We start from the raw sequence: 27217 nt of genomic DNA on the forward strand, positions 1-27217 counted from the left end.
AAAAACAGAGGACGGACATCATTTTTTGCAGTGCATGCAACATATAATGCTATGACTTTCTGTCTTTTTAAGGCTCTAATTTGTGGATGGTTGAATCAATATTTTTAAGACCCGCAGGAAACCCTGTAAAATGCACTGCATGTGAAACTGTAGTAAACATCAGCAAAATACTATCAGTCAAAAGGGTAGATATTTTCTGAGAAGCACAAAAGCTCTGAAAGGTTGCCTTGAGTGTGTAAATGTCAGCTGTGTGTTACTGTACCTGGAAAACGAGTTATCAAAGATGAGCGTATAGACTCCCGGAGTGCGGACTTTCAGTTGGCCCTGTATGGTCTCTTTGTGTGAGTTACAGCGTGTGAGAGGAATCAGAACCTGAACCACAGGGACATAAAATAGATTTAGCACTCTATGAAGTAAAAGCGCTGCTAGGATTTATGCTCGTCATTTCAAGGAGTGAGAACAGCTTCCAGAACATGAAAAGAAGGATGCATTTGAGACGCTGGCACACTGAAGAGATGAAATAATGCAAACTGATGCAACGTCTGCGAGTATATGTGATGTTTGTGAAGACATGCAGCCTGCAGCAGTTTGAATGACCCTAACTGATTATTATCCAACATAGAGTTATCATACATTGTCCAATTTACTGTAAATAACAAACAGTCAATGTTGGAGAAACTACACTACCAATTAAAAATAGTTTTCATTAACTGAGATAAAGCTGAAATAAAGTAATCTAAGTATTCAATGAAAACCTATAAATCTTCAGCTTAAATAAGTTCAAACACTACAACTAAAAAAAAAATAAAAAATGAAATACTTAAACTAAAATACAACTGAAATATAAATAAATGAAACAATGTTTAAATTAAAAAACACAACTAATATAAATGACAAAAGAACAAAATTACCAAAACTTAAACTAAAATTTAAATGCAAAGTGAAAATATATAGATATAAGTTAATTCATAATATTAATAAATGCTAAACGGTTTATAAATGATACTAAAATAACACTGACTACAAGTTAACAAACACAAAGTAGCAAATTCATTAAACCAGGCATTATTTAGTAAGACAATTGTTCTCTGGCGTTTTTCATAATGTAATATTTATAAGAATTTAACTTACTGAGAAACAATAAGAATTTCAATTTAGGTGAATGCATATAAAGTGCACACATCAAATAGTACTAAATTGAACTAAAAATAAAATTAAATGAATAAACAGAATTTTCAATCAGTTCTTTAAAAACAACAGTATTTAACTCAATATTATTTCGCTATTAAAAAGGTTTTATGATCCTTGAAATCCTTGTTTTCCATTCTTGTTTGGAAAAAGTTCTTTAGATTTTCTCCATATAATTTAAAAAGACCTCCTTTTCCACAGAATCAAGTCAAAAATAAATAATGACAATTATAATATTAGTATTTTTCTTCTGATTTATTTGTTACTCTCCAACACTAAAAGTGGTGCAATATTTAAATCTGGGATATTTAAAACCCAAAGAGACACCTATAACTAGGTTTTTCATGAACCATTCGAGCAGCACACTAACAAGGCCATATTTTACAGCTTTACGGTCAACTTGTGCTTGTGCATATGTGAATGAGCATGAGTGCACATTGTCCATGGCAACCTCTGCATACCAAACAGGTGTTGAAGGGCATGTATGCGTGTGTTTGTTACCTTGGCCTGCTCAACAGGTGTGTCAAGTGTCTCTCTGTACACCACAGTGAAGGAGATGCTCTTGGGCTCGGACGAGAAAACCCAGCTGATGATGGGCCCGCAGTCGCCCACAGTGATGGGAATGGCGCTATAGCAACTGGACTTGACAAACAGATCACGGGAACCATCGCCAAAATGAGGAATCTCATCTATATCCAGAGGCACAGAGGCACTACAGAAAGACATGCACCCAATCAACATCAATAATAATAGCCAGATGTGTGTGCATGTGGTTTTCTGTAGGCATATACTAACGTGAGTTCTCCTGACTTTAGGAGGGTGATTTCTGCATCCTGTACAGCAGGGACCATCTCTTCCTGTTCATCAGGGGTCACGTCACTCGTTATGCTACTGTAAAAAACAATAATCACGCTCAACCATAACTAGATGGAACATTTTTTTAAATAGTTGTCTGAATGCTGCTAATGAGTTGCTATGTGGTTGCTTGATGTCAAAAAGAAAAATCTGCTCTTATGTATAAACTGACTATACAAATAAAATAAAAAATCACAATAATTTAACTGTCCTATTTTTTTTTTTTTTTTATAAGTTTATTGAACTTTTAAAACATTCTATTTTAGAATGAGAATCTCAAAATTTCCCAATACAAAAACTAAGCTGCAAAAATGAGTCCTTGTGAATGTGTGCAGCTGTATTATTAATTATATAATGCAGATCAATACATTTGAACTCAGATTTACACTGCTGTTCAAAAATTTGGCGTCGGTAAAATTTCTGAAAGTCTTTTTTGCTCATAAGGCTGCATTTATATGATCAAAAAATAGTAAAAACAGTAATTGTAGATAATTATTACAATTTAAAATAATTTTCTATTTGAATATGTTAAAATGTTATTTATTCCTGTGATGCAAAGCTAAATTCAGCATCATTACTCCAGTCTCAAGTAGCTATGTTTCCATCTGAAGTTACGAATTAAACTTTTGCGCAAAATTGGAATATTGCATAAAACTTGCGAATAAAGCACCGTTTCCAGTTGAGTTGAAGAGAACAAAATCGTCACTTCCTGATTAACTTTCACAAAGAAAATTTGAATTTGCTGCAGGAGATGGCACTGTATATTTTTTGTATATATTAAATTACAAGCTTCAGAGTGTGCAGACGGTCATGTTATGTTATTTTCGGCGCCTGCTGTTTAGGAACAGTTAATTACAATGAAGCACTTTGATGAGATTTTGCTCAAGCATTTTAGAATGACAAAACTAGCATTTCGGATGCTGTGCAGTGAGATCAGTCCATTGGTTGGTCCAGTTATATGCTGTCCCACTGCTTTTCAAGTCACACATCTTTTTTGATGCGCAATAAGGAATTGATTCGGTAAAAGTGTTGTCATCGTAGTTTATATGCATGTTTTCTTACCAGATGAGAAATGTATCCGACTTAGCTGAGCATATAAGTTTTTATGCACATTTTTAGAATTTATGCGCATCTTGGCATTTCTATCCAACATTTTTTATGCGATATCCCAAAATGTTCATAAAAATAGATGAATGGAAACACAGCTAGTGTCACAGGATCCTTCAGAAATCATTCTAGTATGCAAATTCATGCTGAATCCAAACAACAGTTGTGCTGTTATACATATTTTTTTAGTGTGAACTTATCAGGTTGTGTGGCACATTTCAGTTTTGATTGCTATGGAAAAGTAAAGTAGCTTTGCAGGGAGACTGTTATTGAAGGATAGAGCAGCCAAAATCTCAATTGGGCCTAACAGCAAACCTGCAAGCAAGAACCATTTTTACTTCAAATGCACAAATGGTGTATGCATCAAGCTCTGAAAGGCTTTTAATGCGCACACATATGATGTATTTGATAGAAATAATAAGGGAAAAACACTAAAAAAATAAATGAAAAATAAAAATCTTACCATAGAAACCCTCTCCTTTCCCGGGGAGTGGGTCTAATTACAGAAACCTCACTCACCCACAGGAAAATTATCTTTTGAGGTTGCTTTAGAATTACATGCCAGGCAGGTGCTCATCTCAGAGTGACAAATGTTAGGAAATGTACGCAAGATGGCATGAAATGCATAAATTGACAGTCATCTTCCCCCGCAATCAGTCTCCCGGCAGGACTTCCTGTCTGTCTGTAACACTTATTTGAGGAAGCATCACAGCACAATTTTCTAAACAGAGGCCTGGTGATGCAGCCTGGGGAATCTTGATAACACTGCTACAAATTGGACCATTCTGAGTGTGACTGTGAACATGGGAACGTTTTAGCGCATCTATTGTCTCTGGTCACTTCTTTTTAACACTTCTCATACAGAAATAAACAATTCTTTATTTGATTTCATTTAATAAATGTGGTTTCTTGTTTATTCCCTTAATGATTCTTTTAAAGTTAAAAGAATGGAAAATGTCTTGCAATAAAAATATGCATCTAGCATCACATAGCCTTATTGCAGTAACAAGCCTAAAAGCATCTTTATTTGCAAAAACTACACATCTTAAGCAGCATGTACTATAAAACTGAGATTTTACACAGACTGTATATGTGACATAAGTGTATTTTTGTTTACTTTTACATTTATTCAAAAGGCAGAAGCATATCTGAAAGACAAGTTTAAAGTTTGAGCTAAATTGGTTCACCACATACAGTATCTTTTAAAAGTTTGGTGTCTGATTTTTTAAAAATGTTTTTGAAGTATTTTATGCTTGCTCACAAAGTCTATATTTATTTGAACAAAAACTACAGTAAAAAAAAAAATATATATATATATATATATATATATATATATATATATATATTTTTTTTTTTTTTTACATTTTTTAAATGGAATTTCCACCATCATTACTACCGTCTTGTGACACATGATCTTTCAGAAATTATTCTACTATGCTAATTAGCTGCTCAAGAAACATTTCTTACCAATGTTGAAATCAGTTGTTCTTTTTCTTTTCAGGATTCTTTGATGGACAGAAAGCTCAGACAGAAAGAACAGCATTTTTTTTAAACAGAAATAAATGTCTTTACTGTCACTTTTGATCAATTTAATGCATCCTTGCTGAGTAAACGTATTCTTTTTTTTTTTTTTTTTCTTACTGAACCCAAATTTCCTAACATTAGTGTATTTACAGTTGGTGTTGTCTAGGATTTTTTGTTTGTGTGTGTGTTTGTGTCCTTACAGGTCTCCAGTTTGCCCTCCATCTCCTTCTTCCTCCTGTGACCCGGTGGTGGTGCGTGAGTCGCTGTCATAGATCTCGTTCACTTCCTCCTCCGTTATGATGTCAAATGCTCCATCATCCGGTCTCTCACCAGGATCTGTAACTGCAAACCAGGACAGAACATTATCAGCCTCACTATAAAAGTATATAAATAATACTAAAACAATACTGGGTGGTGCTTTCTAATGATCATTATTCAGGTTTGAATGACTAATGATACATAGATGGCGCTGTCACATGATATGTAACTTGTCTGTTATACTCCTTTCAAATGTCAGGGTTTTTATTGAATCTGGCTATTTGAACCATCAAGCGTCCCCTTGAGAAAGACCTACAGAAACATTTATTAACAAGCAATATTTGCCGTCCAATACATGAATAACAGGACTGCTTGTTAGTCAAGACAAATTTGTGACCTTTTCCTGTCAATTACAATGACGCATGTTAAAAACAAAGCTCTCTGTAGCAAAATCCTGGTCTTTTAGCATTCAAGAATGGACTTCTTGCCCATTCAATCCATTCATAAAGACAATCATTAGACACAAAAGATGAATGCCAGGCAGAACAATATATTTAAGGACTTGAAGGTTCTCTCAATCATACGTGCTGCTGTATTCACATACTCAGAATGAAAAACCTGCTCGACATTGACAGCACCTTTGTTATCAGCACTTATTTAGAGAGTTTACAGGAAAGAAAAGTAACTTTTATGCTTGCTAAGGGAGTTTTGAGGTGCTCTTAAATGGAAAAGGTTTCCTGAATTTAAAACTTAAAGAATAACAAGTCAAGTAATTTTACATTCAAGACCTCCTGGGAAGTTCCTACTCACAAGACAGAAACTATGATATAATAAAGAATAAAATGGACATTTGGACAAATTTCTCTTTTTTTTTTACTGTCAAGAGGAAGAAAGCTTTTTAGCACTAATGCAACACAATGAGGAGCAAAGGATGCACATTTGGTGAGTAATTTAAGCTTTATCTATCATGGGAAATGCAAGTTGATTGCACAAGTCTGTTCTCATGAATCAGCCAAATGAGTAGTGTTTTAGGGCTACTCATCATCAACAAATTGCATACAAACTAACATTGACAGTTGCAACATAATTACAACTGTTAAAGGGGACATGACATGAATTTTTTTTTACTATTTTAACAATGTTCTGAGGTTTACTTATAATGTTAATCAAGTTTTTTGCACAAAAACAAAAATAAATATGTGGGAAAATTATTTTCAATCCTCATTCTGAACTTCTCTCAGAAACAGGCTGTTTTTAAGGGGCATATCCTTTAAGGCTTCTCAGGAATTGGACGCTGTTATGATTGGCTAACGTCATTACATAGGAAACAGTATCAACGCCCCCTCGCTGTTGCATGTTTTGAGTGCTTTGATAACATAATCCAAATAAAACGGTTTCTAGACAAAGCATTATCAAATCATTTACTTACAACGTGATGCAGCTGCGATCAGATCTACATTTACATTTATTCATTTAGCTGACGCTTTTATCCAAAGCGACTTACAATTGCTATATATGTCAGAGGTCGCACGCTTCTGGAGCAACTAGGGGGTTAAGTGTCTTGCTCAGGGACACATTGGTGTCTCACAGTGGATTTGAACCCGGGTCTCTCACACCAAAGGCATGTGTCTTGTCCAATGCGCCATCACCACCCATACTGGTGAGATCTAGCACTCTCCATGACACTCCAATCCTCTGACGTGATCCGGGATGCCATTAAAAATAAACTATCCACTTGTTCCTTACGCTGGGTTCTTTCTGATATCTGTACAAAGACGTGAACGAGCTGTGTAAAGCGAACGTTCTTTCACTCCATTTGTCCTGATGAGAGAATCAAGTGTGTGCCGTGGACTGTCAGAAAGTCAACGTACAGTATATATGTATACTGTTTCCAGTGTAGACTAGATAGTGGCAGTGATTATAATTTCTATTTGCTTTTGATGCAAGGTGACACTCGCATTCAGCGTGATCTAGTGTCGTTAGCGGCTGAATGCCAGTGGCGGGGTCTGTGTCGATGTGGTGGTGTTTTATGCAAACGACATGGGCTAAGTGACGTCACCTTGTCCCGTTGGATCCAAAACGAGACGTTTTTGGAGCTTGGTTAAATAAATGCTTTGTTTATAATGAGGAGGACATCTTAAGATATGAAACTTGCAGGCTGTTTTAAAGGTACAAAGACCTCTTATATGCCAGAAGATCAAGGGAAATTTGATTTCTCAAGTCATGACCCCTTTAAGGTGGCATTCATATGCAATCAACTCGTAAGTATTTTTCAGGGTCTGTTTTCGGGCTGTATCTGTACCTGTAACTCTTGGTGTGGGTATATAAGGTGGTGGTGATTGACTGGCAGCGTTTGCATGAGGTGGTGGTTGATCCTCTGAAGAGCTGTTGAGTTCAGCCTTTGTAAATCTTTCCACCACAGCATTGTGCTGTGTGTAGCACTCGCGACAGCAGCGCTCCTTCTTTGAGTTTTTTGTCATCACATAATTATTGCTGCAGTAGTAGCAGAAGATACGGCCGCACAACCTGCCAGGAACACAGAATAACAGAACTCCAAATATTTGGCACAAAGGACATATTTTTAGACCAAACAATGCATCACTAATATAGAGTCTGAAATACTGTACTAATATGAACTTGTACTATGATTTCCAAACATATTTTGCTGAGGTTGATGAACATTTCTGACTCAATGTATATAGTTCTGTAGCAGACAATTGTTGGCAGACCATTTATCAGGTATTAAAATATGATTTATATTACATTTTTACATATTGTAAAAAAGGTCATATAATCATAAGTACTGAAAACAGCACACTATTTAATGACACAGTTTGTCAAAAATTAAAATTTGCAGAATATGTACCATCAAAGATGGTAGATTTTGTTTCTTCATCAGAACAGACTTTCTAACTACCGTCAGAATGAGAGTCCAAACAGCAGATAAAAACATCACAATAATCCAAAAGTAACCCACACAACTCCAGTCCATCAATTAATGTCTTGTGAAGCAAAAAGGTGCGTGTTAGTAAGAAACAAAACCATCATTTAAGCGTTTTAACATCATTTAAATCATTGCTTCTGTTGTGTGGATTAGTTGTGTAGATTACTTATGGATTATTGTGATATTTGTATCAGCTCTTTGGACTCTCATTCTGACGGCACCCATTCACTTCAGAGGTTCCACTGGTAAGCAATTGATGCTAAATTTCTCCAAATCTGCTCTTATATATGAAGAAACAAACTCATCTATATCTTGGATGTCATGAGGGTGAGTACATTTTAGCAAATTTTCATTTCTGGGTGAACTAGTCATTTAATGTACTCAAAGAATTGCAATAAAACCTCAGGATGTGTCTAAAAGACTTGAGGTGAGGATTGACTAAGAATGAATTTCTCTCAGTAATGGTATTTATTTGCATGTTTTGTCTGCATTGTTTCAGCTAGATTGACTCAAGTCATTATGCAGATCAGGTAGCAAAGCAAACAGCCAAAAATGTGTTGTGTTTGCCCAGAAAAAAGATAATAATTTCATTTAAACCTCCAGTGCTAAACCTGCACATACAGATGAAACAAAAAGTTTTTGGACACTCAAAACTCATTTAAAAATTATTTAACATTATATTCATTTAATTTAAAGAAATATTAAAATTTTTCACAAAAAGCATTAGCATTGTGTGATATTCTAACAAAGCATGATTGCCAAGTCTTTAAGAGCCTTTCTTCAACAAATGTGTACAATGCTTCTACTTTCCTTAACTTTAATGTATTTTCTGCAGTCTTTTGCGTTTCACTTCACTTCTAATTTGAGATCAGAGTGGGTGTTCGTGAGATTGCTCACCTGCAGTGATGGCGCCGCAGCCACCATGTGAACTGGCCCTGGCAGCCCAGACAATGTGTGGCCTCTTTATCTACCAGCCACCACTGCTCCTCCGCTCTCAGCTTCTGCTCGAACTCCAGAGCATCCGATTTCTGCCACAGAGCATCCTTATCCCTGAAAGACAGAGACAAAGGAAGAGGTGTCTCTTTTGTCTCTTGGGTCCTCAATGTCTTAAAGCACCTTTCATGTTTCATTTCATCTTTCAAAGTTTTTTAACATCTACCGCTGTTTGATTATGTGAATAATTTTATTCATACTGAACTGCATATTTCATCAAAAAAAATAAATGCTTATGTAAGTTCCTGAGTATCTTAGATACTTTTGTGGCAGCAGCACCTTTATATTTGTTCGATTGGGTTTTCTATCCAGCTGTCCGGCTCTCGTTGAGAATTCAAGAGATTTACCTTACAAACCTTGAGAACTTCATAATCCATACACTTAAAAAGAGCAAATAACAAACCGAGACCAGGCGAGAACAGGCCCTTGACCTGGTTTTATGTGTGTTTCTTGTATTTTGATATACAGACACTTCACACCACCATTATCAGTTTTTCTTAACATCTCATTCAGAATTCAAGTAGCTTCATCTGTGAAATTGTTTTTAGTCTTTTTTTTAGTTTCTCTTCCATGAAGCGTGACCGGAGCTTTTTATTTCAAGCAGCACAAGATTACATGCAAGACCAAAGTAGTTAAAGAAATTGAGGGCCTTCCATAATTAAGAAAAATGTATAAAAATATATAGAATATTTTTTAAATTCCAGCAAAAATTGTTCTACCATTTTCATTCTAAAACTATTTTAAAACAAAATTAAAGAATTAAGCGAGAAAAAAAAAAATCAAAATGATAAACCAAAAACAATCTCCCACAAAAATCAAATGATTTTGACATCTAACCTTTAAAAGAACAACAAAAAATATATATTTTTGCATCAAAACGAGTCGCATTAATCACAATTTTTCTACCAACTCTATTTACAGTAAGAGTGAAATGAATCATCCTCAGTATGAATAGGTCCATAGAAATGCACTGAATCTTTTTTTTTGCGGCAAAACAAGGTGTGACAGAGCTTTACGGCCATGACTAAACATGATGTTAGGAAAACCGGATACCTATAATCATGAAACACGCTAGCTAATCATAAACAATGAAATAACCTTGTTTTTAGGTAAGGAAAAAGAAGTTAACCTTGAAGTGCAAGCGATATACAGACCTAATAAGCTCGATGAGCCGTTCCTCCAGATTTACTTTGGTTTGGCCCAGATCCTCCAGCTCAGCAGACATCCGAAGTTGCTGATTCTGAGCCTCTGTCAAAACCTGATCCAATTTCTGCTTTAGTTCTTTCTTCTCTTTCTGTACTTCACTAAGAGCCTCATTGGTACTAAAGGAGAGAAAAAGAAAATAAAAGTTCATAATAATGCATACAAATATAACATGACCAACAATTACTCAAATTGAATCTCTTCCCGGGCCCAAGAAATCCTCATGAAGATCCATCTGGAAATCCATTAGTGCAGATCCATTATCTGTGCTGCATTGAACCTCATATTGTGTTTTTGAACGCTCACCTTGATACACTTTCCTGCAGTTGCTGTCTCTCACACTCTCTCTCTCGCATCTGAGTCTCACAGTCAGTGATGTGAGAGTCTTTCTCCTCAATCAGATGAGAGTATTCAATATTTACTGCCTAAACACACAAACAAACAGCCAAATGCATGAACACAATCTGTACACAGAAACATCAAACATTTGCATACACTGACAATGCTTTGTACAGTTACTTTGTCTCATCTTATCTCGACTTTCACCTTATCCAAGGAATATAATATAATGTTTAACTCATTACTGTAATATTGACATTATGGCCCATTTTAAGACACAACAGTATTACCACCTAAAATCACTACTATACCACGGTATAGTAGTGTATAGTAGTATAGTAGTATTCTTTTAGATACCACGTAAATATAGCATCTTGGTTTTACCATCAAATACCATCACCGTACAATAGACCGTTTTTCAAAAAGAAATAATTGCAAATAAATATTTTAACTCAACAGTAATGCAAAACAAAATAAAAGAGTGAAAAAATAACAACAGCATAAGTTTTATTGTTCCAAAAATCTGCACAAGTGGAGGAACATTATTTTAGAAAAGAATTACAGTGGCACTTGTACTTTAATTGACAAATATCTGCAGGTAACAGTCTGCATTGTTCCTAATTATAGACTTAATGAGAAATAAATTATTCATCACTGTCTGGCAATTAACCCCAATCTCTTGTCTTCTGTTCCACTGTCTCGCACAGTTGGTCTCCAATGAACGGGAACAAAAGGAGCAGCAAGAGATCAGACATTCATCACCTACTAATATCAGTGTTATCAGCCAACAGAGATGAATAATAATCATTCACATGCTGGTATGCAAAAAGAATCTGATGATCATGTAGATAATTGAAATGAAAGTATTAAAAGTGACGCTGTTAGTCTATCGTCACCTGGCTTAACATTTACATACCTCTAACACTGATAATTTGGCCTCCAGCTCAGATGTCTTCTTCAACTCCACGTCTAACTGAGTTTTCAAGCCCTCAAACTCTTCATTAAGGCTCTAGGTTAAAAAAATTATTATATCATCAAGAAATTATACATAAAGTATAAAAAAAAATTTAAACAGTCACTATTAGTCACAATTTTACATGAAAAGTACTTGGATTCCTTTTAATCACAAAATAAATCAGATAAAACATTGCTAAAGTCTACTGGAAATGTTGCATTCGTATCAAGTCAGAATTACTGTAATTATGAGCTCCTGCCTTGTAAAATGCATTCACATTGTTGAACCTGAATTGAGAGCAATTTATCTAACTGCTGTGACGTAAAAACAACCAAAAAGGCTGTGATAGAAATATGTTGCATATTTCTGTTTTATATTTCTTAAAATTTTACTATTAGTAATTAATACAGTAAGCAGATATATATATAAAATGCAAATCAGCATACATTTAATGCATTTTGCATTAAGACTGTTTCCATAGAAACAAATTATTTCAGAGAGCTTGTACAGAGTAGAGATGTCAACTTGTAATTACGGTAATTCTACCATGACATGAACGCAGCATAAGTATTTGACAATAGTTTTGAAGTAATAGTGATTGATGATTCTGAACTCATTCTACCTTTATCTGTTTTTTGAGAGTCATGCCCTCTGTGCTCATCTGAAATTTCACTGCGGTGATCTCTTCTCGAGCAGTATCCCGTTCACTCTCAGTTTTGTCCAGCAGCTCTTTTAGCTCCAGCACAGTTTCTGAAAGTTTCTCCGTCTGCTGGAGCTCTTCTCGTAGACTAGAGTTTTCTTGGTGAAGAGCCACCAAGCTGGCATTAAGTCGCTCTGTTTCCTTCACTCCCTGCTGCTGAAGTTCTTGGATCTGAGCAACTTCGGCAGCCCATTGCTCCCGGGCCTCTTCCCGCCCTGCGGTGAGCTTGCAAATTGTCATTCCCAACTCTGCCATTTCTGTGTTGACCCGATGGAGACCCTCTCTGGTCTCTGCATTTTCCAGAACCAACCTTTCATTCTGGGCCTTGAGCTCTGCCAGCTCCTCTTGGGCTGAAGTGAGTTCGGCAGTTGTTTTCTTGCATGTGGATGTCTCCTGATTCAGTTGCGAAGTTATTGCATCTACCTGTTCGCTAGACTGCAGCAGCTCTTTCACATGTAGTCGATTCTGCTCCTCTGCCTGCTTTTTCAACTGCTCAGTCAAGGTTCGTAGTTCTGCACAGGAAGCCTCGGTGACCTCCAGCTTTGCTTGGGTCTTGTCCTTTTCTTCCACGGCACTGTGGAGTTTAGCCCTGACATTGAGCACCTCCTCTTGAAGCCTAGACACCTCTGTCACATTCAGCCCCAGCTGATCTTCCAGGAGAGTCACTTTTGAAGCAATCACTTGGGTTTCTTTAGCCTGGCATGCACTCTGCTCAAGTTGGACCTTCTCTGCAGCCTTCCTCTGGGCATCCAGATTCTTAATCATCTCTGTTTGTTTAGCAAAGGCTTTTTCTGCCTTCGTCTTCTCCACTTCCAAATCCCTCTCGTGACCTTCAAGTTCTTCCACCCTTCCCTGGAGCTCCTCACAGAGCTTCTCCCGATCCTCAAGCTGGGAATCCTTATCTTTAATCTGTGCTGTCAGGTTTGCCACATTGCATCTCGCAGCTCCAAGACTCTTCTCAAGTTCAGCAATCTGGCTGTTGATGTTGCGTATCTCCTCCTGCATGGCTGTGAGAGATGCTTTAAGAGTGACCTGAACCTCCATGAGGTCCTTGTTCTCCAGTTTCTGTTGGCGAACTGACCTTTCGGATTCCTCCAACTGCATGTTGGCCTTATGCAGACTTTCATCCAGACTTCTGTTCTCCTCTCTGAGCCGCTGCTCTCGTTCATCCACAGTCACTTTGGCATCATCAATTTGTGCTCGCAACTGCTTCTCTGAAGCCTTCAATCCGGCCAGCTCACTCTCCAGGGAAGACTTATTTTCAAGCAACTCCTTCTTAGTTTCTTCATTCTTTTTCAACATCTGGAGGAGCTTACTGTTTTCCTCCATTAGCTTGGCACAGCTATCTTTGTATTCTCCAATCTTTTTGGCCTGCTCTTTGGTGTTGTTCTCCAGTTCAGACATGGTTTCTCTCAGACTCTGCTTGTCGCTTTTAAGCTTCTCTGATTCCTTCTCCAAAAACTGTACTCTCTTGGTAGCGGAGAGAAGACTGGATTCCTTAGCCTTCAGCTGTGTCCGCAATGTTTGCAACTGCTCTTCCAGACCACTCATCTTCTTCTCAAGCTCTTCTTTGTCCTCTTGCATTTCCTTCCGCTCCACTTTGGCCTGCTTTTCCATAGTTTCCAGAGAGTGCTGGAGATCTTGCAGTTGCTTCTGCAGGTTGCTGGTCTCCTTCTCTCGCACTGCAAGTGCCCCTTGAAGTTTGTCCATGACATTACGGTGCTCTTCCGCCCTCATTTGCAGTTGTTCACCCTTCACCATCCAAGCTGCCATTTTTACTTCAGCCTCCTTGAGTGCTTCATCCTTCCTTCTGACTTTCTCAGCCAGCTGTTCTGCCTGCCTCCTCCTTTCTTCTCCTTCTTCCAGAGCATCTATCCTTCGCTTCTCAGCCTCTTTCAACTCATTTAACAGCTCGTGAATCTTTTGGGCAGAGTTGAAGTCACTGGCCGCCCTCTGGCCTTTCTCATCCAATACTCCATCTAGCCTTGCCATCAATTCCTCATTTTTACGCTCTGCGGCTGTCAACATGTCTTGGAGGTCCTTATAGGAGGCTTCCCTGATAGTCTCGTGTCCCCTCAAGACCTTCAGCTCACGGGATAGTGCTCGTTCACTCTCAGATAGCACCTCCAGGTTCCACTGGAGCTCCTGATGGTTACCTTGGGCAGCTAGAGAGACGTCCAGCTGCCTTTGGAGTTCTACAACAACCCCGCGAAGTTCACCCGCTTCGCTGCCTAACTGCTGAACCTGGTAGAGGAGATCTCTTTGCTTTAATTCAGACTGGTCCAGCTCCAGACGGAGCTCATCTATAGCACTGATGGAAGAATCATTTAGTCCACTGGAGTTTAGGACAGACATGTCTGATAGAAGCCCAGGTCCAAAGTCTGGACTCCCAGGGAACTCATGGGCCTGCTACAAGGTTTGACAGAATTAATGTTTGTGAGAGGGAATATACATAAACAGAAAGAATAAAGACAGATTTCTTCAAGTTGAATCAGAGCAGATTCGAGACAAACACTGCCATCTACTGGACATAAAACTGTAGCGTAAATGTTTCTACAGTAAGCTTAGAATATACATGAGACCTTCTAAAGGTGTGCTGTTACCTGTGAGTATGTGCTGGCTAGACTGTTGATGCTGGAACTACGACTCGGAGGTTTCCAAGTGTGACTGGGGGAGCTAGTCATTCCCAGTGTCCTCCTGTGAGACATTTTTTTAAATAATTTAAAATTAACTTAACTGAACATCAGTCAGCTTATTCAAATGCATTCACACACATACTATTATCAGTCATTACAAATGGACTGGCAAATGGATTATAAATTAGTAGCATTATTTCTGTACCAATGTGTCTGTATTAATCTACTTTTGATGTTGTATTTATATAATAAATTACACAAAATTACAGCATACTCTTACCTTGCAAAAGAGGGCCAATCTGAGTCAAGGTCATGACCCCTGGATGCCACATCAAATTGAACATCATTCAGCTCATAGAGGTAATTAATGATGTCCACACTGAGATGGGGTTTGAGAAATGGACTCCGGGAATTATACCAGTCACTAAAAAGGAACACCAGTAAAAAAAATAAAAATAAAAAAATTGGAAAACATAGTCTAGCTCTCCAATGAGATATATAAATGATGGTGCTCTAAAACTCTACTTTAAGACCAATTAAACACTTCAATGTGTACTCTAAGTGTAAATGTCTTGTATTAGCAATGCTTCAAAGTTTGAAAATGAAACTTCCAACACATCTCCACTACTTTATAATTCATTTTACAAAAAAATCTTAACCTTGAATAAAGCTAGGATATGGAAATAATGTTTATTGTACCTTCTGATCACAAAAAAAAGATGTTCTTTGTCATAATTTGCTTCTTGTTTACCAGTGCAAATGTGATTCTTAAATCACACTTAGATACATTTACTTGAAAAGCAAAATCACATTCTTGTTTTAAGCATATTAAGCTCTCTTAATTTTGTTCAATTTTGTTCAAAACGAGACTTCATATCTTCAATTTTCATCTCTGATTTAAAACTTTTTTTAAGACTTGCAGAAACCCAAGACTTTTACAGTATTTTAAAAGCATTTCAAAATGTATGTTCATTCATGCAAGCACTTTTGGCTAATGTAACTTACAACAACCACTTGCACAACAGTTTATGACAGTTCTCGGTTAACTTAGTTTGCTTCAACTACATCAGCATTACCAGGATAATCACATACTTTAAGTGCATTGTAGAAGCATATGAACTAGGATGCTTTATCGCAGGTTAACTTTAATCGCAAGTACCTATTAGGCATGCATCTGAAAGAAGACTGCCAGTGCACGCTTACAAGAAGCAAATTACATTGTTTTGGCCATATTAATTCAATCTCGCCATGTATTCATCACAAACACTGTCTAAGAAATAGGCCTAATCGATCAGTATTAAAAATAAGGAAGGTCGCATTAAGCTTGTATACACATAGTACAGACCCATTAACCTGGAGTAAAGAGTACTAGTGTTTTCTTAAAACAGGGAAGGGAATTTAAAGAAGTAAAACTCTGTGTGGGAAGCTCAGTACTGTTTCTACTGAATTAAGCTGTGTGTTGTTAAAATACCGTAAATAGAACATGGGGAAATGGTAACTTATGCACGAGTTTTCGCCTTTTTTGGTTTAGATGGTGAACACGGACATCAACGTGAGTCTACACTGAGGGCAGAGGTGCCATTTCCCCATAATCGCCGAAATTAATGTTTGATAAAGTTTAGCACACAAATGTTGAATTACAAAAGGTTAAGGTCATTTGATGAAATGATTAACCTTCTTACAGAATATCAAGTTAAATAAATTTTAAATGATTTATAAAGTAACAGATATAATTTACTACCATGTCTAAAATACAATCACACACTGCAACATATACATATGTACATATACACTTTTTTTTATTGCATTGTTAAGGCTGTTTTTACTATGAAAAGTACTTTAAGACGCGACTTTTAAAGGTTCAGTAATAGTTGATGATATAGATTATATTTATATTCAAATAATTTTAGTAATAGTTGATGATATAGATGATATTTATATTTCAAATAATTGTTTTCTTTTTGAATATGTTTTTAACATGTAATTTATTTCCGTGATGCAATGCCGAATTTTCAGCACCATTACTCCAGTTTTCCACACTACAGGTGCTGGTCATAAAATTAGAATATCATGAAAAAGTTGATTTATTTCAGTAATACCATTCAAAAAGTGAAACTTGTATATTAGATTCATTCGTTACACACAGACTGATATTTCAAATGTTTATTTCCTTTAATTTTGATGATTATAACTGACAACAAATGAAAGTCCCAAATTCAGTATCTCAGAAAATTAGAATATCAATTAAGACCAATGCAAAAAAAAATTATTTTTAGAAATGTTGGCCAACTGAAAAGTATGAACATGAAAAGTATGAGCATGTACAGCACTCAATATTTAGTTGGGGCTCCTTTGGCCTGGATTACTGCAGCAATGCGGCGTGGCATGGAGTCGATCAGTCTGTGGCACTGCTCAGGTGTTATGAGAGCACATGTTGCTCTGATAGTGGCCTTCAGCTCTTCTGAATTGTTGGGTCTGGCGTATTGCATCTTCCTCTTCACAATACCCCATAGGTTTTCTATGGGGTTAAGGTCAGGCGAGTTTGCTGGCCAATCAAGAACAGGGATACCATGGTCCTTAAACCAGGTACTGGTAGCTTTGGCAGTGTGTCCAGGTGCCAAGTCCTGTTGGAAAATGAAATCTGCATCTCCATAAAGTTGGTCAGCAGCAGGAAGCATGAAGTGCTCTAAAACTTCCTGGTAGACGGCTGCGTTGACCTTGGACCTCAGAAAACACAATGGACCAACACCAGCAGATGACATGGCACCCCGAACCATCAATGACTGTGGAAACTTTACACTGGACCTCAAGCAACGTGGATTATGTGCCTCTCCTCTCTTCCTCCAGACTCTGGGACCTTGATTTTCTTTCATCAGAAAACATAACTTTGGACCACTCAGCAGCAGTCCAGTCCTTTTTGTCTTTAGCCCAGGCAAGACGCTTCTGACGCTGTCTCTTGTTCAAGAGTGGCTTGACACAAGGAATGCGACAGCTGAAACCCATGTCTTGCATACGTCTGTGCGTGGTGGTTCTTGAAGCAATGACTCCAGCTGCAGTCCACTCTTTGTGAATCTCCCCCACATTTTTGAATGGGTTTTGTTTCACAATCCTCACCAGGGTGCGGTTATCCTTATTGCTTGTACACTTTTTTCTACCACATCTTGTCCTTCCCTTCACCTCTCTATTAATGTGCTTGGACACAGAGCTCTGTGAACAGCCAGCCTCTTTAGCAATGACCTTTTGTGTCTTGCCCTCCTTGTGCAAGGTGTCAATGGTCGTCTTTTCGAAAACTGTCAAGTCAGCAGTCTTCCCCATGATTGTGTAGCCTACAGAACTAGACTGAGAGACCATTTAAAGGCTTTTGCAGGTGTTTTGAGTTAATTAGCTGATTAGAGTGTGGCACCAGGTGTCTTCAATATTTAACATTTTCACAATATTCAAATTTTCTGGAATACTGAATTTGGTTTATTTTGTTATAATCATCAAAATTAAAGGAAATAAACATTTGAAATATATCAGTCTGTGTGTAATGAATGAATCTAATATACAAGTTTCACTTTTTGAATGGTATTACTGAAATAAATCAACTTTTTCATGATATTCTAATTTTATGACCAGCACCTGTACTTTGCTAATTTCTTTTAAAAAACACACACACACAAACAAACATACCCCAAACATTTGAATGGTAGTATATCATGGTAAAACAACCATTTTCATCACTGATAATAATAAGAAATGTTATTATTGAGCAGCAAATTAGCTTCTTAGAATGATTTCTGAAGGATAATGTGACACTGAAGACTGGAGTAATGATGTGGAAAATTCAGCTTTGCATCACAGGAATGACATTTTATTGCAATAGAAACTTTTATTTTAAATTGTAATTCTATTTCACAATATTACTGTTTTTTTACTGTATTTTTGAAAACATAAATGCAGCGTTGGAAAGACTTCTGATTTGGAAACGTTTACAAACTTTAGACAAGTACTGTATCAATCCATATTATACATTATTATACCTACATATAAAAATATTGCACAGATACACGGTTTCATTTTGAAAACAAAAACAATTCAATAATATCATAAGGACAACATTTCAATAAAATATTTGGAACTCGAACAATCAAAAGACTGACTAGGGTCAGAATACTAAATTCCATGCATATGAAAAAAGATGGGTAACATGACAGATGAGGAGACAGTGAAGTGTTACCTGGTGACCCTGTGGTTCATGAGGCACTGCTGGAGTGTGTCAGCCAGCCGCTGATGCACGAGCGAGTAACGGATAAATGCTCTGCCTTTACCCAGAGATGTCTTCAGCTAAGAGAGAAAAAGAAAAACACTTTTACTGCCACTCAAGTATCTACAGTGGCCCACTGACCCCTTTACAAATATGAATGACAATATATTTTTTTTTTTATGAAGATGCCAAGGTGTTCCAAGTGGTTGCAAGGACATTTTAGGTGGTTATTTTTGGGTGGACTTTTTACGTATATATTAACTAATGCTTTTTCAACAGTATTATTTTCCTATTAAAGTGATGGATATTAGGGGTGGGCGATATACCGGTAGACACGATTAACTGGTAGAAATTTGTCAACTGGTAGAGATTTTCTCAGTTACACACTTATGTCGTGACGTTGCTATGCTACGTGGTCATGAAAACATTTAGTTTGCAAGCGTTTTTATGCATTTCTGTTTTAAAGCAAGTGATTTTAAGCCACTGTAACGCAATAAGCAGCGAAACTCATTTCGCTGTATCCGTGCGCTGTCCGAGAGATGTGTATATGTGAAGACAGTGCTCATAGAGTGCAGGAGTATTGAACATTATTTTTGGGAGCTATTTTTGCCGCTTTAGGGGCCATTAAGGGTTGAATAAACACATTTGTATGTGTAAAAAAAAATGCCCATCTTTGAAAGTATCCTCGTAAACACAGTAATTTAGGTCTTAAGTGAAAGCAAACAGCTGAGGAAGAAAACACGTGTAACAGAATATTGGATCCGGGTATCTCTTAAAGTGACAGCAGTCTAATATTCCTGCTGTCTGTCATTCATGTTAATCAAAAAAAACAAAACAGAGAAAATCTCTCATTGCTCTTAACTAAATCACTTTTGTAACTTTAAAGGGATACTCCACTCGAAAATGAAAATTTTGTCATTAATCACTTACCCCCATGTCGTTCAAACCCGTAAAATCTTCGTTCGTCTTCAGAACACAATTTAATATATTTTAGATGAAAACCGGGAGGCTTGTGACTGTCCCATTGACTGCAAATTACAGTAAATTAAATTAAAGCAAATTAAATTATGTGCAGTAAATTACACTGTCAAGATCCAGAAAAGTATGAAAAACATCGCCAAAATAACCATCTGCCATCAGTGGTTCAACCGTAACATTATGAAGCTACGAGAATACTTTTTGTACAGAAATAAAACAAAAATAACGACTTTATTCAACAATTCGGCTACATAATGTCACCGTAGTGCCATTTTGGAGAGTATCACTGCACGCAAAATGCGTGCGCTGTTCCGTGCCAGCCGTGACATAGGGATGCGCTGTTTGCGTTCAAATCAAAGCGTAAATCCACGTAGAAAACATATCTGTGTGTAGCAGCTGTCACGAAAGAGCGTACGCATGTTGCGTGCAGCGATACTCTCCAAAATGGAATTACCGTGACGCTACAGTGACGTTACGGTGCCAAATTGTTGAATAAAGTCGTTCTTTTTTATTTATTTCTGTATAAAAATTATTCTTGTTGCTTCATAACATTACAGTTGAACCACTGATGGCAGATGGACTATTTTGTTGTTTTTTATACTTTTCTGGACCTTAACAGTATAATTTACTTGGCAGTCAATGGGACAGTCTCAAGCCTCCCGGTTGTCATCCAAAATATCTTAAATTGTGTTCTGTGGATGAACGAAGCTTTTACAGGTTTGGAACGACATGGGGGTAAGTGATTAATGACAAAATTTTCATTTTAGGGTGGAGTATCTCTTTAATAAGAAGAAATATTTATCTAATTTACACAGTAAATTAGATAAATAATAATTTAGATAATTTAGATAATTTAAAGTAAAGGACATGCAGTTTTTTTTATACATTTGCGCATACACAGACTATTACCAGTAACATGTTCAAAGTTAGGTAGCTGCCATCGAAAGTAACCACACAATAAGAGAAGGAAGCTGATCACAACTCTAGCAGAGTTCAGAATCAAGACAACACAAATACAAATTTGACACTGGACAATATCAGGCAGTGGTAATGTGGAAGTGGTACTTTTAAAAAGAACATGGCATTTAGACCCGCGTACCATGCAGACAGACAAGGAACAACTTGATCAACAGTATCACTAAAATCGTTTGTATTTCAGTGAGAAAACATAACTGTACAAATCTGATAGGAAGGTTTGTTTAAACAAAAGGTGCGTGCCTACAGACATGCTTTGGTAAGAGATAACCACTAATACTGTGCAACACATAATAAAAAAACAGTAGTTACCATGGACATTTACCGCTTTTTCATGCATATGCAACAAAAAGAATAATAAATCACTATTAATTAAAAAACTAAAAAATTTAACAATAAATGATTATTATTACTAGTATATATGAATAACAAAATATTAGTAATATTAGTGAATTATTATTGTTAATATTAAGTGAATGTGAATGATACAGATTTATGTTTTTTTATTACGTTTATGTATTTGCATTAGTTTGCAATGTTTTTATTGTTAACCATGTTGATTTATTATTTAAAGTGCTTTGAGATGCTACTTTCAAAGGTGCTTTAAATAAAGATTGTTATTAGTAATATTATATATTATATTATATTATAAAATGGTGTTTGCTTTATATGAATTATTATTAATAAATATTTTTATTTTTATTATTACATTAATATATCAAATTTCCATATTATATATTATACAACTACATTATTGTTATTATTAATAAATTATTTTATTACAATAAAAACAAAAATAGGAGTAGGTTAAAAACAGAAATATAGTTTTAAAAGTTTTAGATGCAATATTTAGCATGTCACACAGAAAAATGCTGCTCAGTTGCATGTTACTGTTAGAAGTGTGAAGATGTTTACCTCTGGAATTGATTTAACAAAGCGGATTCCATCATTTGCTCCTTTGATTTTGGCCAGGCAGTCACTGAAATAATCCCAGTAGTCTTTTCTGGATCCCAAAAATGTTGTTTTCTCCTTCTGGTCGAACTGAGCAACACAATAACAACATAACACTTCAGATAAATGTCTGAGAAACATCAAAAACAGACTCTTAGAGGTTTCAGTGGAAAAGTTTCAAGTCCTCTAGGGACAGCGTGAGATCTCATCTTGCATGATTAGGGATTTTGAGTACATCCATATGGCCCGCTTCACACTTGGTATTAGCATCCGTGGCGGGTGATCAGATCCCAAGTGGTCGGCAGAGACAACTGTCATTTACACCTGATATTAACATGCATCTCCTGTGATCACTTTGTGGTTGGGTTTAATCAAAGCAAGGTTTCCCATTATGTGACTAAATAGATCAGTCTGGCACATCATACACAAAAATTAAAGCACCAGAAACATAAATAAAGCACTTTTGCTGCCAAATCTCAGTGCAAAAGCGTAATTCCGATGCTACATTACTGCAAAAAAAATGTTCTTCCTCAGTAGTTTTGTCTTGTTTTCCAGTAGAAATATCTATAGATTATTTAATCAACATACATTTATGTGAGAAGCAAAATAACATACAAGTCTTGTTTTCTGTGAAACTGATCAAAAAAGTAGAAAAAAAATAGCGGGCTCAAAACAAGTTTTCATAACCCACTGACTGATATTCTTGTTTTAAGCATAAACTCAATTAATTGTATTTAATTTTACCAAGACATTTTACATTTGCACCAGTAAATGTGTCTGGATTTAAGGATGTTTAGATATTTGTATTAAAAAACAAAAATACTGAAGAAGAATGTTTTTTTTTCCAAAGCATGCAGCATGCTCTGATTTAAAGCCCTTTTAAGGCCTTAATTTGTGAAAGTGCGACATAAGACTTTTTAAGACCAGCAAAAACCCTTTTTTTTCACTTTTTACACTTTTTTTTTCTTTTAAACCCACACATAATGGTAAAGCTTAAATCCTAATTTTAACACAATGGTTGATTGGCAGGTGAGTATTGCGGTACTGTTTTGTTGGTCAGGATGCATAAGAGTTTACACAATATATGCAATGTGATCACATGTTTTCTGTGTCTATGTGTCTCTGACCTGAAGCAGGTACTCCAGTTTGTAGGAGAACTTGTGCAGATTGGAGCTGTCATCTGTAATGGGCTCGCCGTTCTCCTTATACTCCTTTGTCAGTTCTGATACAGCATCTATAAAGAAAGATCATGAGAATAGAGCAAGTCAAAAATGCCTACTGTAGATCACATTTTAACACAATTTCAGAGTAATATACTGTAATTAACAATGATCACAGTCAAAAAAACGTTTTTCAAGGGTTTAAGAAGTTTTTCTCTCCTTCTTTAGCCCATCTTGGTTATATTTACTCCACGCGCCTTTCATCCACCTCAGGAACTGAAATGGCACACATGAGGGATGAACTCTGACACGCAGGTCTCTCTTGTTTTGCATTTCTCTTTCCCCCATGTTGAAAGCCATCACCCTGAGAATCGCAATTGCACGTGCTCCAACATGGACCACCGTGCCTCTTTTTACTCTCTAAACAATAGCTCTGCCTCTCTCATGAAGGCCAAAGCACATCCGTACCATGCAGATCTCTGATAATCCGTTGGATCTGACCCTCCCCGACTGCAGCACCAGCGGCCATGGTCTGACTAGCTTCCTGCCAACGGGGTCAAGAGGTCATCTGTAGTCTGCTGAGTAAAAGATTCACAGTGACAACAGATAACTCACATATTTATTTATAGAGAAGCATGATGTATCAGTCATAATAGTGATTTTAATTGTCATTCCCTGTTGTCCTCTTACATCAAAATCCACCGACATATTTGTTTAGAAATGTTTTGGACCGCTTGTAAACTTTTATGGATAAAGGACTTGTATTTTAGCCGGAAGTGACGGTGTTAAATTGAAAATATCTTAATGACGCAGCTTTTCACGTCACAAGATGTTTGATGGACTGCAGATGTGTCTATTACTTGTTAATTACTGTGATGTTTTTAATCAGCTGTTTCTGACGGCACCCATTTTGGTGAACTATTCCTTTAAGTTTCATTGTACATTATAATGTTTTAAAGCCTGATGCAAGTCAAACTCTGGGAGGTCAATGTATGAATGACCTATTTTTAAAATAGCACAGATAAATATTGTCGCTGATTATATTGGTTATTGGCTATAATCAGGCTCATTGCTTGAATTCACAAGGATCTCAGTATTGCCCTCTGATGCTGACCAAGGTTTTAGCATACAAATAACTATAGTTAAGGCCAAAATGTCTATTTTCTCATTACAATGAAACAATGTGCAACATCATGTAGAGTGACAGTAATGCTGGCAAGACAAAAACTGCAGTGAATGCTTAAATACAGAGGGATGTCTTGTATCGGCTGTCTTGAATGTCTGTGGTAAATTAAGCATCTCTTAAGCAGAAATACTATATCTGGTGTATACCAAAGCTATAAAGGAACTACAACGAACTTCTAAAATTGCACCAATTGCAAGCTAAAGATAATTTAAAATATGGTAAGACAAATAAACTTCTCTAATCTATTTTAACAGCTGCTTTATAAAGTGGTTTGGTGACGATTCTGAGGAACAAAAATACTAAGAACCAATAACCAACTTTTTATATATAGCCTACTTAGCAAACGTCTATAGATAGATAGATAGATAGATAGATAGATAGATAGATAGATAGATAGATAGAAATGTATTAACTTCACTAGTTCTTCTTAATTAAGATTATATTCTCAGCGTCTACTGTTTGTTTATGGGAATTTATGACTAACGTTACCCAGAATTATAAATATCAAGTTACAAAATGATCACACATGACATCTAAACCATCCGAGTGGAACAGAAAGACCTTTGAGAGAAACAATAACATGAATCGTTATTTACTTCAACTTACTGTTCGATTACACAACAACAGCAGAGACAGCTGTATTTGAAATGTAAACAAACATCTCCCACACATTCCTTTGGTTTGAATTCAAATGAAAAGTTCTTTTGTTGCTCTAGAAACTGGATTTTTACAGAATTAGGAACAGATGTTACACTGTATAAATTCTGTCAACAATTCACAGGGGTAACGTAACTTAAACAGCCAGTCACGCGCAGGATGTTTATTCCGGATAAACGCGGTTTTAGACTGAGGTTAGCGTGTATGTATTACAGCTGGAAGTTGTTAAATGCGTGATAAATGTCTTGAAAGTGAAAAAGAGAAGCTGACATACTTTAGCTTTCGTAAGGATCCGAGAAGGTCCACCACTTTTAGTTTACATCGTCAAACAACCTTGCTACGATTTTTGATTGACAGAAATTTTCGCCATAGACGGCGGGCTTGAGAGCCAAAGACATTTTTTATTGGACCGCGATAGCCCCGCCTTTTTTGGTTTCGAGAACTTCCTGCAACCCAATCAGCATACTATCCATCCTAAATTCTGTTATATTAGTAATTTTCAATACTATTTAGGACAGACAGGGTGGATAGTATGCATATTGGGACGCAGGGCGTGAACTTAAACGAGCAAAGAAATCATATATATTATAAATTGTTTATTAATTGTATTTATATGATTTATAATTAAAATAATTAAAATATATCATTTATTAATAATTTATAATAATATAATAAAATTAAATACTATAAGAATAGAATAGAATAGAATAGAATAGAATAGAATAGAATAGAATAGAATAGAATTTTAAAAAAGAATACCAAGAATAAGCCATTACCTAATTCAAGGGTGTAGACTTTAGTAGGAATTTAAGTGCATGTCCTTACAATACCCAGCGACTACTAAATTGTCCCTATAGTGATCAAACAATTAACCCCTGTACTCTGTTCATTTGGGAGTTACACTCATACAGTTTGGGGTCTCCAGAGAGTAATTTTGTAACAGAATAATTGTTTTTTTTTAAAACAAATGTATTTTTACTCAGTTTATTAATGTTTTTTTTTCTCTCTCCACATTTGTGAAGTGTTTGGAGGATTTATTATCCTTATGATGATTTATGAATTATAAATACATAATATATATGTTATATATTATTTATAATAATTTATTATAAATATATATATATTTTTTTTTAAATACATTTTTATATAAAAAAACAGCTTCTTATGTAAAATTCACTTTATAAAAGACCGAAATTCCTAATTTTAATTCATGGGGATAACATGGCCAATGTACCATAGTTTAATGCCAAATTGTTTCCATCTATTTGAAAACAAACACTTTTAAAGGTGCTGTATGTAAGATTTTGACTCTCCTAAAGCATTACAATTCCATAATATGTTTGCAGATATTTAAGAAACATGCCAAGTTAACATACTTGTTTATCTGAAAAACAACTACAGTCAGTTATTCTCCTTTGAAAATGTGCGTTCTGGCCCAGAATGTCAGTCTCTGTTTTGGTTTGTGAAACCCGCCCACTGCCAGTTTACCCAATTGTATTTCGGCACCCCGAGTTGCCAGTTGGCAGAAGCACAGCATATTTAATTTCATTCATGGTCATGTGCGCTCGTTCCTGTTGGTTTACTGTCAGGGATTTGTCGTGTCGCCGCCCGAGTCCAGTGTCGACATGGTGTTACGATAAGGCAAGTAGTAGGACCCATGTAAATATCGGATCCAGTGCTGGAGAGAACTGTTGCAAGTTGGTGAATAAGGACGCTACGCATACAGCGGGTTAAGATCTGAGTATTTATATATTGCAGAACTCACATGCACCCATAGCACAAAACTGCTGACTTCCTGTTACATGTTAACATACCCAAGTTTTCCACAAGGTGGAGCTGCTGCCTAAGCAGTACAACAGGATACCCTGTAACATCTCCCTTCCTGTTGTAAGATATCCAAACATTAAATGGCATTGCCCACAAACCTGAACTTCATTAAACTCTACCTGTTAACTCTGCAAAGAACACCCCAACTTATGAACAGGCTATTACCATGAACAGAACAAAACCTAATTTACCTAACACAGCTGTTGAAACACAAATACCGATATGACAGCTATTAGCAGTGTTCTTGTTTTCCAGTGTTAACTTTCCTTGTTCAGTTTGCCCCACTTACAGGTTCAATCTATCCCGAGGCTTAATTAGCCTGCCACTCCGGGAGTATGCCTGGCCCTGCTCCGCTCGGTGTGGCGTGCAACTGGTTTGTGATGAATGGGTTGCCCCCCCATGATTGGTGCCTGTCTCTTCACTGCTGTCCTCACTCGCAGAGCCCTCCTCTGTGGCATGTGCATCCCCGGGATGCTCCGGGGAATGATCTAGATGCCCTGATGAGAACGAGGGGACTCTCTCCGCAGGTCTAAGA

At 36.5% G+C, this 27217-nt stretch overlaps 1 protein-coding gene across 2 annotated transcripts in view; it reads right to left on the minus strand.

The window, feature by feature from the left end:
- The window catches only part of LOC306859292 (FYVE and coiled-coil domain-containing protein 1-like), a 28288-nt gene extending 3081 nt beyond the window's left edge, over nt 1–25207 (minus strand). Inside the window, exons 1-17 of one of the 2 annotated variants that reach the window (XM_079400258.1) lie at nt 25130–25207; nt 23481–23590; nt 22980–23086; nt 21817–21942; nt 18922–19028; nt 14983–15126; nt 14670–14763; nt 11989–14475; nt 11328–11420; nt 10379–10497; nt 10024–10191; nt 8774–8926; nt 7235–7458; nt 4875–5016; nt 1984–2079; nt 1690–1900; nt 263–372 (exon numbers count right to left, since the gene is read on the minus strand). In XM_079400258.1, the coding sequence (XP_079256384.1) occupies nt 263–372; nt 1690–1900; nt 1984–2079; nt 4875–5016; nt 7235–7458; nt 8774–8926; nt 10024–10191; nt 10379–10497; nt 11328–11420; nt 11989–14475; nt 14670–14763; nt 14983–15126; nt 18922–19028; nt 21817–21942; nt 22980–23086; nt 23481–23541 (4442 nt within the window). In that variant the 5' untranslated portion in view covers nt 23542–23590; nt 25130–25207. The remainder of the gene's footprint in view (nt 1–262; nt 373–1689; nt 1901–1983; nt 2080–4874; nt 5017–7234; nt 7459–8773; nt 8927–10023; nt 10192–10378; nt 10498–11327; nt 11421–11988; nt 14476–14669; nt 14764–14982; nt 15127–18921; nt 19029–21816; nt 21943–22979; nt 23087–23480; nt 23591–25129) is intronic. The other variant, XM_079400259.1, reaches the window with a different exon arrangement.
- Nucleotides 25208–27217: the final 2010 nt, after the last annotated feature.

The sequence above is a fragment of the Barbus barbus genome (assembly GCF_936440315.1).
Source record: "Barbus barbus genome assembly, chromosome: 40".
In the NCBI taxonomy this organism is placed as follows: domain Eukaryota; kingdom Metazoa; phylum Chordata; class Actinopteri; order Cypriniformes; family Cyprinidae; genus Barbus; species Barbus barbus.